The sequence below is a fragment of the Monomorium pharaonis genome, chromosome 2, assembly GCF_013373865.1.
Source record: "Monomorium pharaonis isolate MP-MQ-018 chromosome 2, ASM1337386v2, whole genome shotgun sequence".
Taxonomy (NCBI): domain Eukaryota; kingdom Metazoa; phylum Arthropoda; class Insecta; order Hymenoptera; family Formicidae; genus Monomorium; species Monomorium pharaonis.
The window spans coordinates 31112591-31131455 of record NC_050468.1 but is presented as its reverse complement, the minus strand read 5'-3'; the positions used below and the strand labels follow the sequence as shown (position 1 = coordinate 31131455).

The following is an 18865-nucleotide window of genomic DNA, read 5'->3' as shown; positions in this document are numbered from 1 at the left end:
ATTTGATTATTTTATTTACTGTAATTATAATTTTTTGTAAGATACGTATTTTATTAAAAGAAATTATAATAAGATATTTTTGTAAATATAAAATAGGTTATTAAATAACCAATATATTAATATAATAATAATAAAAATATTAACTTTTTAAGTTTTAGAAGCAATTCATATGCAGCTACTGTAATTATTGATGATTATGAAATTTATTTTCATTTAATAATTTTTTAAGTTAAAATTATTTTTTATTTAAATATAAAAAAAAATTATTTTTATTTAAATTTAAGATCATCTTAAGTACTGTCTTAAGATGCCATCAATCAATCACAGGGGCTCGATTCTTGAATTCATTCGCAAGAGAAACGTATTCGCAAATTTTGTTCTTGTAGAAAAGTTGGAACCTTATTGGCTATCGTATGACTTTTAACCAATAAACTTTTCTGTTAGAGTGCAGGGGCTCGATTCTTGAATTCATTCGCAAGAAAACGTATGCGCAAATACCCGCTCTAACAGAAAAGTTGCAAGTTTATTGGTTAAAAGTCATATGATAGCCAATAAATTTTCAACTTTTCTGTAAGAACAGAATTTGCGAATACGTTTCTCTTGCAAATGAATTCAAGAATCGAGCCCCAGCATCTTAAGACATAAGACACCGTATTAGCCATAGACATAGTATATCTAGACCGAGAATTGTCCCAAATTTCAGGGGTGGGGGTAAGGCTTACGTACGATATAACAGGTATTTCCTTCTCTCTTACACACGCCTGCGTGTGAGAGAGAAGAAAATACCTGGTATATCGTCCGTCCCTTTTCAACGTCTACGATTGTCCTTTTCTACGTATGCCTATACCCCCACTCCTAAACCGAGCAGGCCTGGTATTAGCATCTTAAGACATTGCTTGAGACAATCTTTAAACAGAGAGAAACCTGAGAGTGGCCACCGCGGCCTTTTTCGTGCGACCGATATTTGACTAGCATCAGCGCCAAACGTGGATGTAAAGTCTGTTTTACATTAATCGCAAGCAGCTAGTTGCGACTTGCGACATCCAATAGACGCTTAGTTTCTAGTTAAAGCTAGACATTTATTGGGTGTTGCAAATTACAACTGGCGACTGCAATTAATGTAGAACGGGCTTTACATCCACGTTTGGCGCTGATGCTAGTCAAATATTGGTCGCACGAAAAAAGCCACGGTGGCCGCTCTCAGGTTCCTCTCTGCTTTAAATAAGATTTGACTATGAATACCGGCCTTACTCGCTCGCTCTTTCTCTATTTTCGGTTTTGATCAAAATGGCCGCCGACCAATAGAAAACGATATCCGCGTTGTCCAATCACTCCCTTGAGGATTACATGCTCACGGCGCTGTGAGCGCCAAATGGAACGCAGCCGAAGTAAAATAGGTTTGTTCGCGTTGCTTGAAATCCCCAAAATTTTTTGCACTTTAAACGAGATAAATGTATACTTGAGCACTGGAGAAAGAGAAAGCGAAGATGTCGAGTGCGAAAAGTGCAAGTAACGCGAACAGGCCCTATTATCGTGGTTCGGTAGCAGATCCTGAAAATTGGCAACGCCTTCTCTCATTGCCGCCAATATTCTCGTGGATGAGAAGTATACGTGATTCAAAAGAAGTGATTTAAAAATAGAAGAAGGAAAAAAAATAAGCTATATGGACCACTTAACGCAACAAATGCTTCGAAGCATTTTTCGATTAATTAATAAATAAAATTTTCAGTTTCGATAGATCAATCAAACGTTTCGAAGCGTTTGTAGCGTTGAGTGGACAGAAGCTAAGAGAGAGAAAGAGATAGAGAGAGTGAGTAAGAGAACGAGAGTAATAGTGCTCGAACGAGCGAAAGGCCGACGCGAAGAGAGGCCGGCTGCGGGCGTGACTGCGGCGGTCGCGCGGTAGTCTTGTGAATTTCTCGTGAAATAATTGTCGGCAAAACGGCTGCGGCTAAAAAGTCGGCCAGGAAGATGGCGGATACTGAAGAACTCGAGGTGAGTGAGTGCGCGCTAATAAAAGAGAACAGGTGTAATGAAGGGCGGCGGAAAAATGCACAGTTTTTTCCATTGACGGACATTCGCGTCACATTATCTGTCCGTTATCGCGCATCGATTTCCGGAACTATCGTGGGGGGGCAAATGCCGATTGACCAGCTTAAAGGCCCCCATTTTCCCAATTTCCCGGACCCGTGTCGCGCTGAATGGATCGTTTCGTCCTGTACCATCCGATCTATTAAACTTTGAGCTGAGTCCCTTCGCTTTGTGTTGCGGCCCCCGTGTTATGCACGCCCCCGATGCGTGGCCGGTCCATTTTTCCTTCTGTAGCGCGCGCACTTCGTGTCTCGCGTATTGCTGGTTACATCTGTTTACTACGGTTACGCGGAACGAAACTGCCACGGATAATTCGCCGCGCGTTAACTTACTAACGGTGGATCGCGGCGGGCACAGTTCTGAGGAATGGAACTTTGTGACTCCAGCGACTCGCTACGCGCTCATTGCATGTAAACATATTATGGGTAACCTCAACACTTATCGTTTGTGCGCCTTTTTGGATATCGCGATTGTCCAAAGATTCGTGTGCCATCATGTCGTTTTTGTAACACGAGCTTTCTAAATACAAAACAAAATATAAGATTTCAGCAATATTGCGGAAACGTTGCTCCAACTTCGCTGGAATGTTTGGTGCTTTCAATGAACGTTTTAGAGTGCTAATAAGTCGTTTGCATTTGTCTGCTGTATAGGCGTGTTCAGTAGACAAAGTGGATCAGTGAGTGCTCTGTGATTTTTTAATATGATTTGGTTCTTGTTTTTAGTTCTTCTTCGTTGGATCTAGAAGAGTAGAAACTAATAATAAAGAAACACTGAGTGCTATTAATCTACATTACTGAACACACTGTCCATAATGAGATGTCCTTATGATTAATTTTTTATTCAAAAAATTTTATAACACTGATAATTTTTGTTGAAAAAACATTTGTTAATAACTTTGTAATAACACATTTTCATACAATTATTACAAAATACAATTTGTGGAAAATGATGCTAAGTATAAGGGGAAATGGAATGTTCTGATTACAGAATATGGTATTAAGTTTTCGAGTGTCTGAGCTTCAGATGCTTCTTGGTTTCGCCGGTAGAAATAAGTCCGGCAGAAAAAACGAGTTGCAAGCGCGTGCATTGGAATTATTGCGCTTAAGATCACATCCAGCCATCCGGCTCAAAATACGTGAATTATACAAGACAATACAGTAAGTGGAAAATTGCAAGTGAAAAATCTCAGCGCTCATACGTGCCTAACAATATTAAGATATTTTTTACTAGTTATAAAGTTTGTTGTTGGTAGCTGCACTGCTGTACTGGTGCAATAAGTTAGAATGAGAAAAAATATATTTGTCTTATTCTAACTTGTTGCACCAGTTCAGTAGTGCAGCGACAAAGAACAGGTCTATATACATATTTGTGGTTATTCTAAAGTTACAAAACTAATAAAATTAATTTAAGAGTGTATTCTACTTAATGCTTGAAATGATCCTGTACTTATTTCCTTGTTTATCAAACATTAAACAAAGATAAATGACGTTTGTGAGTATTAAAGTGAAACATGCCTTAAGTGATATAAAAGGGCAAGTTTTACTTGACTTTGTCCTTGTTTAATATATTAAAATATTTTATAAATGACAAGAAAGAAATTTTAAAAGCATTGCAAATGCTAAGTAGAATGCACCCAAGAAGAATCATTTACCATATTGAGACAGCACACTATAATAAGAGCTTTTTTTACTTTAAGTGTGAAAGAAAATTTTTTCCAGGGCAGATCAAATGGCAACACATCAAATGTATGGACAAACTGGTAGTTCTACTGAGCCACAAATTGACCAAAACATGCACAATAGAAATTATTATTCAACAAGGTATTTTTTATCAATATGTATATATACAGTATATATGAGAAAAGTTTTGTCCCTACTAGAAACTCTCAAATTAGAGTCTGGTAGCTTTGATTGATTTCCTATGTTTTATTAACATTTGAGAGATAAAGAGAATAAGCATGTTTAATCACTGGCATAACCAGAATGCAAAGAAAATGTGGTATGCATATGGCATAAGCAGAACACAAAAGGACAGACTGCTATCTGAAAGGGCAGTCTCTCTCTGTCTCTGTCTCTGTCTCTGTCTCTGTCTCTGTCTCTGTCTCTGCCTCTGCCTCTGCCTCTGCCTCTGCCTCTCTAACTTTCTATGTGCTGTACAGTATGAAAAAATGTGCCATTATGATGTGATCAGATGTGATGCATGCATCAACATAGAGCATTACACCATCTCTATATTATTTATATGTGAAACTGGGCTTGGAAAAATGAGTGAGATAGCAAGTGGCTATCAAATAGTTCTATTTTTGTCTATGATACTGATTGATTAAGACCAGAATAAAGACAAAATTGGCCATCAACGCCTACTATCCTTCCACATTGAGTCCAAGATCTATTTGATGCTACAAACGTTTCAAAGCATTTTTTGATTGGTTAATTCATAAAATTCTTTGTTTTCTTCTAATTGGTCAATAAGATGCTTTGAAGTATATGTAGCGTCAAAATGTAGACCGCAGTCCGAAACTTACTTTTGACTAGCATTATACCAGACCATGCTCTATGTTGATGGATGCCAAAGTCTGAACTTTTTAACTTTTGTAATTGGACTGTATGACAAGAACAGGTAATCTTTTCCAGTATATCCTTTTCTTGCGTTAACATTGTTTTTAGTATACCTATATTTCATCGAATTTAAGCCAAAAAAGTTAGTTTTACTGTACATTTGAACATGATTGGTTAGTTGATTAAAGCAATTTCCATTTTGTTACTCATCATTCTGTACTGCTTACAACCATTGCAGAGTAGCTTTTACTCTTGGTTTTTACTTTACTAAAAATAGTTTAATCTTTACTTTTATAGCTATGTTACTCATTGTAGATTGGGTTTAATATTTTATGTTTGATATAAAAAAAAATCAGGAAAATTTATAATTTTTAAAGGATTTATCTTCTTGAATTCTTAAGGTTTTTACTTTATTGATATTCAGAGAAATTGAGGAATTTTATCCTAAAATTTAAATTTAATACTTCTTTTTTAAGTTATTTTTTCTTGATAATGCAAAATGTTGATAATTGATTAGCAATAAAAATGGTATACACACATCCATGTGCATTTTTACTTATTCTTATGGGACTCATGAGTTCATCAAGAAATCAGCGACAATAAAAGACAATACATAACACATTACATTTTTGAAAAAAATGTAAAAGCTATGAACTTGAAACTTACACATACAAATATGTAAAGAAGTGCTAACAAGAGGTTAGTTTTTTAATCTAATAGTATTTATAGGTAAATTTTAAATACATTTTTAGTTCTATAAACTATTGGTTAATAATGACTTGAAATGTAATTATAGATTGATGCTGAAAATAATATCTCAAATTAAATTAATAGGCAATTTTAATAATGATACTACAAACACTGTAAACAGAATTTATTGTAAAAAATATCATCCAAACCAAGTTTAAAACTTGGAACTCTAAATCTGCAATAGACATTTGTCAATTTATCTTCTGTTTTCCCTATTACTGTTTTATTAAAGTGTTATTAAAGGGGACAAACTTTTCAGTCTGCTTTGGTATTTAAAAAGGAGAAAAATATAATATATATGATAAAAATATATATTTCAAGGCAAGCGATTAGCCAGCAGCAACAGCAACAGGCATCAGTTTCTGCTGGAAAGGAATTGACTCCAGCGCATCAAGCATCTTTACCTCAGGCACCTAGAACCAATCCAGTATATCAGTCAACTGGTTATACTAGTGTAGCACCACAAGTAAGCAAAAATGTATATTGTAATATATAGAGTGTTAAAAAAAGTTATATTTTGAAAATTTTTAAATATATAGGGTGTTCAAAAAGGAGTTATATTTTTGTAGATAGTATTCATTAAATGATTACAAAAAGTCAACGTCATTAAATGAGAAATTAATTAAGGAAAACTCGTTTTCTGATAATATAAAAGAAACAGTAGATTGTTTGACTGTGACTACTATTTAAGACACTTGCTATATATCCTCTTAGCAGGTTTTGTTGTGGGTATTAATGCATTTTTTGTATGTGTGAATGTACACACACGTGCGTGTGTACATGTGTATGTGTGTTTTTTTTGGGGGGGGGGAATAATTCTTATTATTAATGACTTTAATAATTTTATGCGCTTACATACGTATGCACGTAAGCATGTTCCCACCTAATCAATATAAGAGAAATACAATAAGATGGTTTTGGTTTTTTTTTCGCACTTATTCTACTATCTCCGTGTTTTTTTAAAGGAAAAATTCAGAGCAAAAGTAAATTCGAATTCGGAATTCCAATAATTTTAACAGGCTACTAGCTCTCTTAACGCCATTGCACGTACATTTCCTTAATCGTAATCGTAAGATTTCGACCAATCATATTGCTCAAATTAGTCGTAACCGACTGAATTAACCAATCGCATGGCTCAATTTCTTACGATTACGATTAAGAAAATGTACGTGCAATGGTCTTTACTGGTCCAACTATTCTTATTTTTATTCTGGTCGCTTATAAGTTCTTAATTGATTAAAAACTTACGGCTTTGTTTTATCGATATAAGTTTTCGATTCCGAATATTAACCAACAAGTCTTCCGGCTCCAAATATCTTTCCACTTTCTCTTACGTCGCTATTTCTTGGTCTCTCTAGAGTTCAAAATTTAATCTTTTCTGGACATGACGATGAAATAATAAAAAATATTTAATAATATATATAATTATTATATATATAATTAATATATATAATTATTCATATTTATAAATTGCATTAAAAATATTATTTTAAATCTTTTCAGCGTACTACAAATACGCCATATAATCCGTATCAGCCACCTGTATATCCAACCAAAGTTTTACCTGGTCCATTACAAATGGCACCTACAAGTCAATACCCGGTTCATCCAGATGTTAGGCTGAAGAAACTTCCGTTTTTTGATTTATTAGGTGAATTATTGAAGCCTTCTAGTTTAATGCCACAGGGATCAATGAGACTGCAGGAGAACACATTCTTGTTTCATTTGACACCACAACAGGCGACAGATATTGCCAGCTCACGTGATTGTCGAGCTGGTAGTAAAATGGATTACGTTGTACAGGTATGTTGAAATCTCATATATAGAATGTAATTTTATAGTATAATAAATTAAAAATTTTTATGATAAAAAATATGTAAGAAAATGATAAAAATATATCATTAGTATGTTTATGTGAATCATATATAATTTATTATAACTAGGTACAAATGCGATTTTGTTTACAAGAAACATCATGCGAGCAGGAAGATTATTTTCCTCCAAACATTGCAGTGAAAGTTAACGGAAAATTGTGTCCTTTACCGGTGAGTTAATCTAAATTTATAGATTTTTTTCAAAATTATAAATATAAGCACAAGTTTTAATTGATATAATAAGACATAATAAGACTGATCATTTTTTTAAAATATAAATAAAACTTTCTACTTAACAAATATATACAAGATTTTTTAATGATGTTAAATGATCTTAATCTTTGTAGAAAATAATGAATAATTAAGAATTTTGTTTGTATAATACAATAAACTTAATTCTGGTATTTAGTCCACCTTGAAACTCCTGGCTCTTTATCTTATGTTGAATTTGTCCTGATGTTAGAAGTGAGAAATATCATGCTGAGGATTCTTGCGTGCCATTTCTAAATAAAAAGATATTTTTGTGAAGTAACAAATCACTTTAGTACAATTTTATTATAAAATAGTTCCGAAAACTTTTTCCCTTTTTACAATCATAAAATAAATGTCATACAAAGTCTAGTTATGTGACAGAACACGCAGTGCGAAAGCTGTCGAAAGAAACGGAAAATGTATTTTTCAAATATTGTTTTCTTCACTAATTTTAATTTTTGGACAATTTTAGGAGCCTTACAAATACATCACATGTATATAGCACTATTAGCATGAATAATAACGAAATGGCATGCAAGAATAAATTGGATTGTCAATTTGTTACTTTCTCGCCTTTATAATTGTTTTATTCCTATAGTGAACACTTATGGCTGTGTTGCCACTGTCAATGCGGAATTCTTGGAGTAGGGACTAGAAACGCAGGAGTTAAAATTTAAAGTAGTAGCGCTGAAAGGAGATGATTGATGAGATTTTTTCAAAACACTCCATGAATAATAATTATATTACACAGTCACCTTACTGTTTCACTAAACATACTTTTTTATATTTAATTATACTTTTTATAATTTCTACACATTCATGATCGGCAATGATTCGGCTTGAGGTTAGGTCTCACGGTTTCTAACAGATTAACAAAAATTTATAATGACTTATAAAAAACATAATCAATAAGAAAATCGATAGTTTAAATTTGTTATCACTTACATTATGTCTTGAGAAATCTTCGACTGTGATTGATTGATTTGCTTATTGTTTTAGCTTTACTGCTTAAGCTCTAATATTTGATAATTTTTATGTTCCTAGATTTTTTATTATACTGATATATCGTCGCTTCCGAATAAAAGGGTGTTAACTCAGAAGTCGTTTAAAAAGGACGTTAACTCGGAAACCGGTTGAAAAAGGCGTTAATTCGAAAGCCGATTAGAAAAGAGGTTAAGTGGAAAGCCGGTTGAAAAAGGCGTTAATTTGTCTGCTAAAATTTTTTGCTTTATTTTAATTTTGCAGCACTGCCAAAATAATTTTGGTGCTCGATTTAAAACATAAACATATTGAAACGAAAATGAATATGCACATATAGGTAGAGCACCAAATTATTTCGGCAATGCTGTCAAAACTTAAATTGAGAAGAAAAATTTGAGGGCGCAAGTTAACGCTATTTTAACCGGCTTCCGAGTTAACACCTTTTTTGACCGGCTTCCGAGTTAACGCCCTTTTTAATCGACTTCTGAGTTAACGCCCTTTTCAAACGGCTTCTGAGTTAACACCCTTTTATTCCGAAGCGACGATATGATTTATCATAGAAATGTCCATGAAAATCTTTTGTCTGCGTTATTCTTTGTTCCTATTGCCCATGTTTTTTATTGTGTAATAAGTTTAAACCGTAATAGCTATTAGATTGCAATTATTGTAATAAATATTTTTTTTTCTAGAATCCTATACCTACTAATAAACCAAGTGTAGAACCGAAAAGACCACCACGGCCTATTAATATTAGTCCGTTGGTAAAATTGTCACCTACTGTTGGAAATGAGATTCGTGTCACATGGTCGGCTGATTATGGTAGACGATATGCAATCGCAATATACCTCGTCCGAAAGTTAACTAGTGCTGAATTACTTAGTAGGTTAAAAAATAGAGGCGTAAGGCACTCTGATTACACTAGAGGATTAAGTAAGTAATTAAGTTTTTTTTTAAGTAATTAACAGATTTTATTTAAAATAGTATTAAAGAGGATAGCAACAACAGAATTTTTACTATAAAAATATTGTGAATTAATTTACAGTTAAGGAGAAATTAAACGAAGATGCGGATAGTGAAATAGCTACTACGTCACTGAGAGTATCATTAGCCTGTCCTTTGGGAAAGATGAGGATGTGTACTCCATGTCGTGCATCAACATGTTCTCATTTGCAATGCTTTGATGCTTCTTTGTTCCTTCAAATGAATGAACGAAAACCTACTTGGAATTGTCCAGTCTGTGACAAGTCGGCACTTTACGATAATCTCGTGATTGATGGATATTTTCAAGAAGTTCTTAATTCAAATAAGTTACTGCCAGACGTGAACGAGATTCAGTTACTACAAGACGGTTCGTGGGAGAATTTAGTACTGAAAAAAGAAAAAGATAAGGATAAAGACAAGGAGAAAAGTGAAACAAAAACTCCAACTGATTCACGGGATAATAAAATTGATGTGGACACTGTAGATTTAGGTAAAAAGGAAAATACTTCATAGAATATTTTAAGAAAAAGTTTAAAAGATAGGCGACACTACTAAAAAAAAGAATAAATTTTCAAGATTTATTTAAATTTTATTTAAAACACATAATGAAATGTACTATTAAGCTTAGAATTATTAATAAAAATAATAAATTTTTTATAGTAAGAGAAAAAAAGAATAAAAATTAATATAAAAAATTTTTTAATTAATTTAAAAATTTATTTTATAGATTTTGTTTTTCTGAAAAATTGAAAACATTTATATCTTAATTTTAATTTCTTTAGTGATTAACTTACTTTATCTCTCATTAGACAATACATGCTACAGATAATTAACATTTCGTTTGTTTAGATGAAAGCAATCCTCCGGCACCAAAGGAGAAGAAACGTGCTGTCATTATCGATTTGATATCTGATAGTGATGATGACGACGAGGATAATATACCGACTCAAAGTACAAAGAAATCAGCTAGTGGCATTTCATCGCCAAAGAAATCGCAGACCAGCTCCATTAGTAGTACAAGTGAATCGCCAGAATTGATGATAATTGATTTAGAATAAAGAAATGTTTAATATTAAAATAATCTCGAGTTTTTATAAAAATCATTTTGTGATAAAGTCTCACTAATCTTTTTTCCTGTATCCATAGGTTTAATCGAAAATTTTACATTTTATACAATTTTATTATTAATTGCTTTCGAAGAAGTTTCAGGTAAATAAAGACCTTCTTTTATTATAATTTTAATAACATTGCATTTCCATATACAAATACAATTCACATTTTGTTCAATCTTGACAAATAACATAGTTAAGTCAAAGTTGAGTCTGAGACTGCGATAAGTGATTATTTTAATAAAAGTTTTATTTTAATTGATTGTAATACAATCGATATGTGTGGATAATCATGTAAATGAAAATAAAGTTACCTGCATTTTTAGTAACAAACTTTTCATTTTGACATGAGATTTCGTGTATGTAAATTACCAAATTCATATTTTACTTATTTTTGGTACGTTCGTTGTATAAGTTTAATGCATGAAAGCTTTGTTTGACAATGCTTTTAATAAAAGTTAAAATTAATCTTTAGTCTTATATTGTAATTACAGTGAGTTATGGCATTTGAAACAAAAAACTGGATTCTTGCTTTATATGTCAAAATAAGTTTTTTTTTCTACATTACTATTTGTGATAACACGTAATAAAGTATATCGAAAAACTTTAAAATTGGTCTGTGTTGCTACATAAATGTTAATTAACTTTATACCTGTCTGATATTAAAAATATAATTAAGATTTATAATTATTAAGACAATATTTTATAAATTTTACTCGAGAAAATTGATTTTTCCTTGTAAAATATGAAAAAATTCGCACGATTTGAATAATTATGTTGATAAGAAATTTAATAAATAGCTCTGTCATTTATCGCCAAATTTTCTATATTTTTGTTTTTTATTTTTTTTAACACTTAACTAGACATATATATCATTTTGAAGGCAAAAATATAACAATATTGGTATAAAGAACAGATTTAATTGCGTAAATTATAGTATATAATCTTGAACTTTTGTATAATATCTAGATTTTAAATAAAAAAGAATACATATAATTATCGAGTGATTACTCCAAAAAGTTCCTACATGTTTCAGTTGATATTAAATTATCTTTTGTACCAATGGAATAAGTGACCTAATGTCTGACAATGTTACAATGGCTGTTTACTCAGTAGGATTAGTGTTTCAAGAAATTGGAAAACTATTTGTAGATTTGTAGTTTTGAATTACATGGAAAACTATATTTTGATGGGAGAAATATAGAGGAAAAGGGTACGTGTCGAATGTGATTAATGGAATACATATGACATAGCATGCCATTATTATTTACACGCGAATTACTTTATGCGTGTCATGATAATTAGAACTCGTCAAAAGTCCCGTTTACTCCCGGTGGATACATATATTTGCGGAATGTTATACTAGAAAGTCGTTGGTCCACAGGTTCTCGCGTGTCGTACAGGCTAGGTGCTTCACCTATTATGCCCAGTGTGCCACCGAAACATGCGAATGTAAATATCCAAAGAAAAAATCTGTCCAAAACCATAGCTACAAATTTCCAATCTTCTATGACCTATTGAGAAACGTTCGTAATATAAGTGATAAAATTGAATATCATTAATTTTGTCAAATTTATTGATGCTTGATATCTGATAGATTATTATTTTTTATGAGAAAATACGAGAAATGTAAAAGTGAATATTAGTTACTTAATTACCTCATTATCTTTATCTGCATCTTTTATATGTTGAGCAATGAAGCGCACACCTTGAAGAGCTGATATAACATCTGGGGATAAGTGTTTTGGCATCATATTTTCGCTGTCAGTAACTAAAATGTGATAAGTTAATATAATACTTCAATTTTTTCTTTATGTTTAATAATGTGTTTAACAAACTTCTGATGTTTAAAATGTTATTTTATTGATTTAGATTATTATATATTGATACACACACATATGTGTTCTTTATGCAAATTGCAATGAAGCATAATTGTGTATAACAAATTAAAAATTCTTGTAAATAAAAAATTACGAATTATTATTTGGATCATCAGTACAAACGTTATGAAAGTAAAGAATAAGCTAATTAAAGTGTTAAAAGATAGAAATATTTTGACAAATAACAAATTTCTGATGAATAATGGAAATATTACCTGATGCATGCGGCTGCCGTGCATCGTCATCTCTAATACTTTTATACGTTGAAGTAACACTTTCAAACGCGTCTGGACTTCCTTTTAGTTCCAAAGGATAGTCACTTACACTGTCGTGAAAAATTCCACGTGTTAAAGGATTTAATGTTACACATCTCTAACAAATAGAGAAGATAAGGCGGTTATGAATTAGTTGAAATTTATGATATCTCGTATACTTTGACTTCTATAATCAATTTAATTACTTCTTTACATGCTGTTTAGACGTTAAACATGGCCACTGATTGTTAGTGGCCATTAATTTATTGTATTATACAGTATTATAGATAGCCAAAAATTTTATAAGTATATTTTACGTTATTTTGAGAAATATTAATTTTTCAACTTTAGTGTAACTTGAACATGGTTAATAGAACTTTATAAGTAACAAACTTGTACCGACAAGAATGATAAATATTTACTGTTATTTATGTAAAACAAAATGATATAGTTCATAATTTCCTTCTCTTCTCTATCTAAAAAAGTGACATTACCTGTAATCTATCTCGTTGGTGTATGCATTATCAGTGTAGGTATCATCATATTCTGGTGTAGAATATGGCGTGCGACGCATCATTAATACTCTCGGCATCCAATTCAGAAATACTTGTCTTACCCATGGCGACATATTATGCGTGGAAGGAGATCTACGGTAAAAATAATTCAATATTATTTTATTCACAAAATTTATAATAATAATTATAATAATTATAATAATTATGATAATTATTCTACGCAATTTTTAGTTTCGTAATAGCAAAATCACAAAGTTATAAATTCAGATTAGATGGCTTAATTCTGACAAAAAAATAATTTGCATTTTACAAGATAAATATTTTTATTTTTATTTTTAAAAAATATGTGGATGTTTTCCATTTAATATACTTGTTCATTTCCAAATCAGTTTATGTATAGAATTTCATATTTAAGAGACATAAATTAGTTGATGTTTCTAAAATACATAAAATATGACATGACCTACCGGAAGTGTACATTTAAGACGCAGACAGTGATCCAAATGGATAAAGTAACTAAAATCATGGTGAACAATAAATATTTTCCAAGCAAAGGTATAGCTAACGATGTTGGTGGAATAATCTCAGCTAAGAGCAAGAAGAACACCGTCAATGAGAGGAGAATGGAAGAACATAATGATACCTGCGCAAAAAATGCGTAACATAATAAATATATTTGCGATGCTTAAAGTATCTTAATTAAACGTTTTTTGTCCTGCTGAATTTATGACTATTTCATTCAGATATATATCGTTTTCATATCCATAATGTAGCCCAAAAGTTTTAGTAAATATTACAATTTTATAAGTATAAAGAAATTTTCCGTAATAACATATGTACAACTTTTAATAGTTTCTCAAATAATATACTTACTTTTTCACCAGAATCGCTGGGTAGATAAAAAACCAATACCGTTAAAAATGTGATGCCAATGCAGGGAATAATAAGATTGACAGTATAAAATAGAGTTTTTCTTCTCATCGTAATATTAAATGTAATATCTGAAATTAAAAAATAATTATGATTATCCAAAATAGATTAAAGATAAATTAATTATTAGTTACTTCATTAATGACAAATAGCAGAAAACTGTTAAGAGCTACTAAAAGCTATTAGTCAGAAGTTAGCTAGAAAGCTATAACTAAAATAAGTGAATTTTTTTGTAGAGTTTAAAATTTTTTTAAAGCTTACCCGAATAAGGTTCCGTACAACATGGATAATATTCTTCGTTGCGAGTAGCTGGTACTTCCAGGATATCCCATTCTACAGATAGATAAAAATCAGTAAGATCTATGCCGATTGGAACAAAATTGCTACCAGCCTCCTGTTTCATATGCTTCAAATCTACCTGCAGAAAAAAGATTTTTTAATAAAAAAAGAAAAAAGCATATTTTTAAATCAAAGCTACAATGTGTAAAGTTAAACAAAATTATACACAAAATATTTATTAAAACTTTTATTCATTGTAATATATTATAACTAATATTTTAACTAATCATATTTATTTTATTTTAACATAAATTGTTATTTTTTAAATTACTTTATTGTTTTATTATATTTATATCATACAAACAAAATTAAAAATTATGAAAAGTAATAAAATTTTTTATTGAATGATTTTAAGAGAGAGAGAGAGAGAGAGAGAGAGAGAGAGAGAGAGAGAGAGAGAGAGAGAGAGAGAGAGAGAGGAAGAGAAAGAGAGCTTAATTTTTCTAGAATATGCATTACTTATATGCTTAAATATATATTTTTATAACCTGAGCACCATTGTAAGTCCATGAGCCAAATTTCATAATACACGATTGCTCATCAAACGGGAAATATTTTACATTAATCTCACAAGATGACTTATAAATGGCTGGTGGTTTCCAAAATACTTCTCCAGTATATTTTAAAGTGGCCTTCGTCATTAACGTTACTTCGTAATTTCCATCTGCGCTGTACAATAAAATAGTACAAATAATTAATTTGAAAAAAATTTTTTATAGCGTCTTATTTTTTAATGTATCAAATATCCATTTTTTCAAATTTTTATAGAATTTACATAATAGTAAATAAGCATTTTTTATTACTATTTGTTATGGAATAAAGAGTTTACTTATTTTTATTTGAATCATATTTTTTAAAAAATCTACAATTTACTTATTGTATAGGACGATATCCGGAAGCCATATGTTCTCGGAAGGCACGTATAACATATCTATTCCACCATACTCTTGTGGATCCCACTGTAATTTATAGTCAAACCATTTCTGCAAGAAAAAAAAAATATTAGTTTGCTGAGTATCTGACTATAACGCTTGATTACTACTACGTAAAAGTGAAACAAGCTAACATATAACCAACCTGCTCTACCCAGACGTTGGTCGTCATCACTTGGTTCTTTAGATTCTGCAAAGATAAACGTTAGTTATTAACAATAAATTTCTTAAATATAGAAACAAAAAATATATATTTGTAATATATATTATAAATATACAATATATGAATATATACAAAACTGCGCGCGCGTGGTGTGTGTGTGTGTGTGTGTGTGTGTGTGTGTGTGTGTGTGTGTGTGTGTGTGTGTGTGTGTGTGTTGGGGGGGGGTGTTTATATTATAAATGTAATATGAATAGAGTAGAATGAATGAAATTAAAGCAAAATATAATTCTTTTAAAATATCGAAGTAGCATTTATATATATCAATCTATGTACCATTTCTATTAATTGTGACAGTTTTAAACTTAACCAAACTGTTAAAGTCTCTGTATTATTAATAACGGGACGTATTAATCTATTATAATTGGACAGTAAATCGTCGTAGAGTCTCTTCGTATCAGGATTTGCTTCGAAAACTGTGTTTCCTGCAAAAATATTTATTAATATTTCAAAGAATCGTTTTAACATTTTTAAAGTAATATATATTAAAATAAAATATTACGTAAAATATATAATAATAAAAAATAAAATTTGACGTTAATTTATGACCAAATCTTACATGTAAATAAAATCTTAGTTTTAAACAAAATAAAAATAATAAACTATCTTAATTTACATTCTTATATTAGAAATAAGCAGACTGTTATGCTCGGTTATAAAAGAATTTAAAATGATTCAGATTACTTATTTTATGAGAATAGATTATATGCATTAAAAAAATATTATATTTATAAGTGTGAAGCAAACTCTCTATCTCAAACGTTTTCTTTTCTATTACATAGAAAAAGATAACAAAAGCATTTATAGAATAAAAGCATATAGCAATAGAAAAAGTAAATAATAAGAGAGAGAGAGAGAGAGAGAGAGAGAGAGAGAGAGAGAGAGAGAGAGAGAGAGAGAGAGAAAGAGAGAGAGAAATAGGCAGTAAAATGCATTCACAATTAAATAGAATTAACGTTATAGAATGTCTTTTGTTTCAAAAAAAATAAAAATTTTGGGATAATTTCTTCTAAAATGAGTTCTGTCTAAAACCAGTTTTAATTAAATTTTATGTGTATTAATTATTTAATAATATTTAACAAAATATGCTCTTAAATTGCCTTTTTACAGTAAAAGTGTTTCTCACATAAATTATCATAAAAATACATAAAAAATAAATACAATTTCTCTATATTATGTCCTATATTAAGTCATTTTAATAAACACTGCGACAATTAATGAGACAAACGAGGTAATTGCGTCTAATACATTTATTTAATATTGTATTCCTTATTTGTATTCTCGCTGGATTATTTTAGTTGATAACAGACAAGTAAGCTTACCAAAAGCGATGCTAAAGACATTGAGCAAAACTGTAAGCACCGTTATCCGCATTTTCGGTGCTGTTTACAAGTGCGTGCAAAGATAAGACACTCGCGGGCACTCGCTGCGATAGAGTTCCACCCTTTGACACATGTACCTTGGCAGTAGTTTTACAAGTAAGAGGTGTAAAAAATAGACGAGAGAACAGGATAACAAAACACTTTGCGTACTGAATGGTGGCGCGCGATCGGCAAAACGTCGGACGGCCAGCATCCCACTGGTTCACGATCGATATCCCAAGTCGTCGCCATGACGCTCGCGCTGTCTGTTCAGGGCGCGACTTGTTCCAGTGGTGTGCAGGGGTGGTTCGCGCCTGTCTGCATCTGCGCGCTTTGAACGAAGACGAAAACGCGGAAATCGACGAGATCGTGAACCCGAAATGCATTCAGACTATTGTAATGAGTGAGAATGAGAGAGAGAGAAAGAGAGAGAGAGAGAGAGAGAGAGAGAGGGGGGGAGGAAGGGAGAGTTTTTATATCAAGGATTGAAGCCCGTATAATTTCGACGAGTTCGATTTCCGATGCTATGAGTTTGCAAAAAAGAATTTTACATCAATTGTCGTCTTTTCATCGCTATAAATAATTATTGGGACTTATTTATGGCGTATTTATAGTGATAAAATACAGGTAATAAAATAATATTACATTTTACATGTCTATTTTTTGATTCTATGATCTCGTTAATTCTCGGAAATAAAAGATATTATCTTTTTGGAATTATTTCACTGTATATTCTTTAGAATAATATTTAAATATATGTATTTAGATATTTTAATTAAAATATATTAATGTATCATTTACTTATTTAAATAAGTTAAAAAAAATAAATATTAAACACAAATATAATTAATATAAATGTAAATGAACAAAACAAATGTTTATAACAAATTTAAAAAACTTTGTAAACATTAAGTTTTAAAAATATCAATAATTAATTTAAAAAATGGTATTTTTCATGAAATTTTAAACAGCCTTTATAAGTAGATTTATATTTCAAGATATTTAAAGCTTATACAGATGTTCAAAAATTGATAAATTTACTAAAAACGGAATTTTTAATTAATCATGTAATAAAAAAAATATTTTAATAAGTGTAAAATCAAACATGTATATTAACTATCAGTGACAGTGAGCAAAATAACGTTCATATAGGTTCTCAAATGAAATCAGCTTAACGATGAAATATCGATACATATGGAATAAGTAATGCCATGCGGTTGTATTCCTCTCTTCGTATTCTCTTGTTTGCCCGACTACACTGCTTGTACTAAATTCTAATATGGAAATATGCCATAAAATGTAAATGTCCGCAAACCGACGATTACTGTGAAATAAATCGACTTCTGGCGTCGGGTAACATCGCCAAATCGCGCCGAAAGTCGCACGCCAAGTGAATCGGACATGGGAAATCCATTTGGATTTATCAAGATCCGCGCCGTTTAATGTGCGGCTGGATAAATTCCTTAAAAGGTACCTGTCGGAGAAACGTCCCCATTTGGAGGAACCGCGGGGCAAATCATTCCCGAAAACGAGGATCTCTCTCGAGTTGAGATGCGACTTTCGCTTAACATTCCGCAGAGTCGACGCAGATTTGTGTTCATAATACCGCCGAATAACGCACCGTATTTCCTCCAAAGGAGAGTGCAATTATGGTGCAACATCTATCTCGAGTGGCGCGTAATGTAGCGGGTCCTCCGTGAGGTGACGCCATGCTGTCTAGAAGTTCCTACATTTCTGCGTATCCAAAATTCGATCAAAGGATACGTATAACGTACATTATAGGCACAGGCTGAAATTTACCTTCATATTACGCACATAATATTTATTTGTTCCAATTA

At 31.3% G+C, this 18865-nt stretch overlaps 2 protein-coding genes across 6 annotated transcripts; one reads left to right on the top strand and one right to left on the bottom strand.

Annotated features, from left to right (window-relative positions):
• Positions 1 to 1602: 1602 nt before the first annotated feature.
• Positions 1603 to 10929, top strand: LOC105839088 (E3 SUMO-protein ligase PIAS3). Of its 5 annotated transcripts, none has more exons than XM_036282706.1 (10): positions 1603 to 1995; positions 2634 to 2767; positions 3079 to 3248; positions 3810 to 3911; positions 5721 to 5865; positions 6903 to 7202; positions 7343 to 7444; positions 9196 to 9436; positions 9549 to 9977; positions 10337 to 10929. In XM_036282706.1, the coding sequence occupies exons 3-10, from the start codon at positions 3082 to 3084 to the stop codon at positions 10543 to 10545; spliced, it is 1695 nt and encodes a 564-aa protein (XP_036138599.1). In that variant the 5' UTR covers positions 1603 to 1995; positions 2634 to 2767; positions 3079 to 3081; the 3' UTR covers positions 10546 to 10929. The 5 variants fall into 5 exon arrangements, with proteins under 5 accessions (XP_036138599.1, XP_012540590.1, XP_012540592.1 ...); XM_036282707.1 differs by lacking the exon at positions 1603 to 1995 and adding an exon at positions 2016 to 2501; XM_012685136.3 differs by lacking the exon at positions 2634 to 2767.
• A 475-nt stretch (positions 10930 to 11404) lies between these two features.
• On the bottom strand, positions 11405 to 17279 carry LOC105839089 (acetylcholine receptor subunit beta-like 2). Its single transcript, XM_012685139.3, has 12 exons — positions 16989 to 17279; positions 15943 to 16091; positions 15592 to 15636; positions 15388 to 15497; positions 15003 to 15183; positions 14437 to 14593; positions 14119 to 14246; positions 13713 to 13888; positions 13225 to 13377; positions 12692 to 12801; positions 12255 to 12367; positions 11405 to 12110 (listed from the first exon to the last, which is right to left on the bottom strand). Exons 1-12 carry the CDS (start codon positions 17038 to 17040, stop codon positions 11898 to 11900), a joined length of 1587 nt encoding a protein of 528 aa, XP_012540593.1. The 5' UTR covers positions 17041 to 17279; the 3' UTR covers positions 11405 to 11897.
• Positions 17280 to 18865: the final 1586 nt, after the last annotated feature.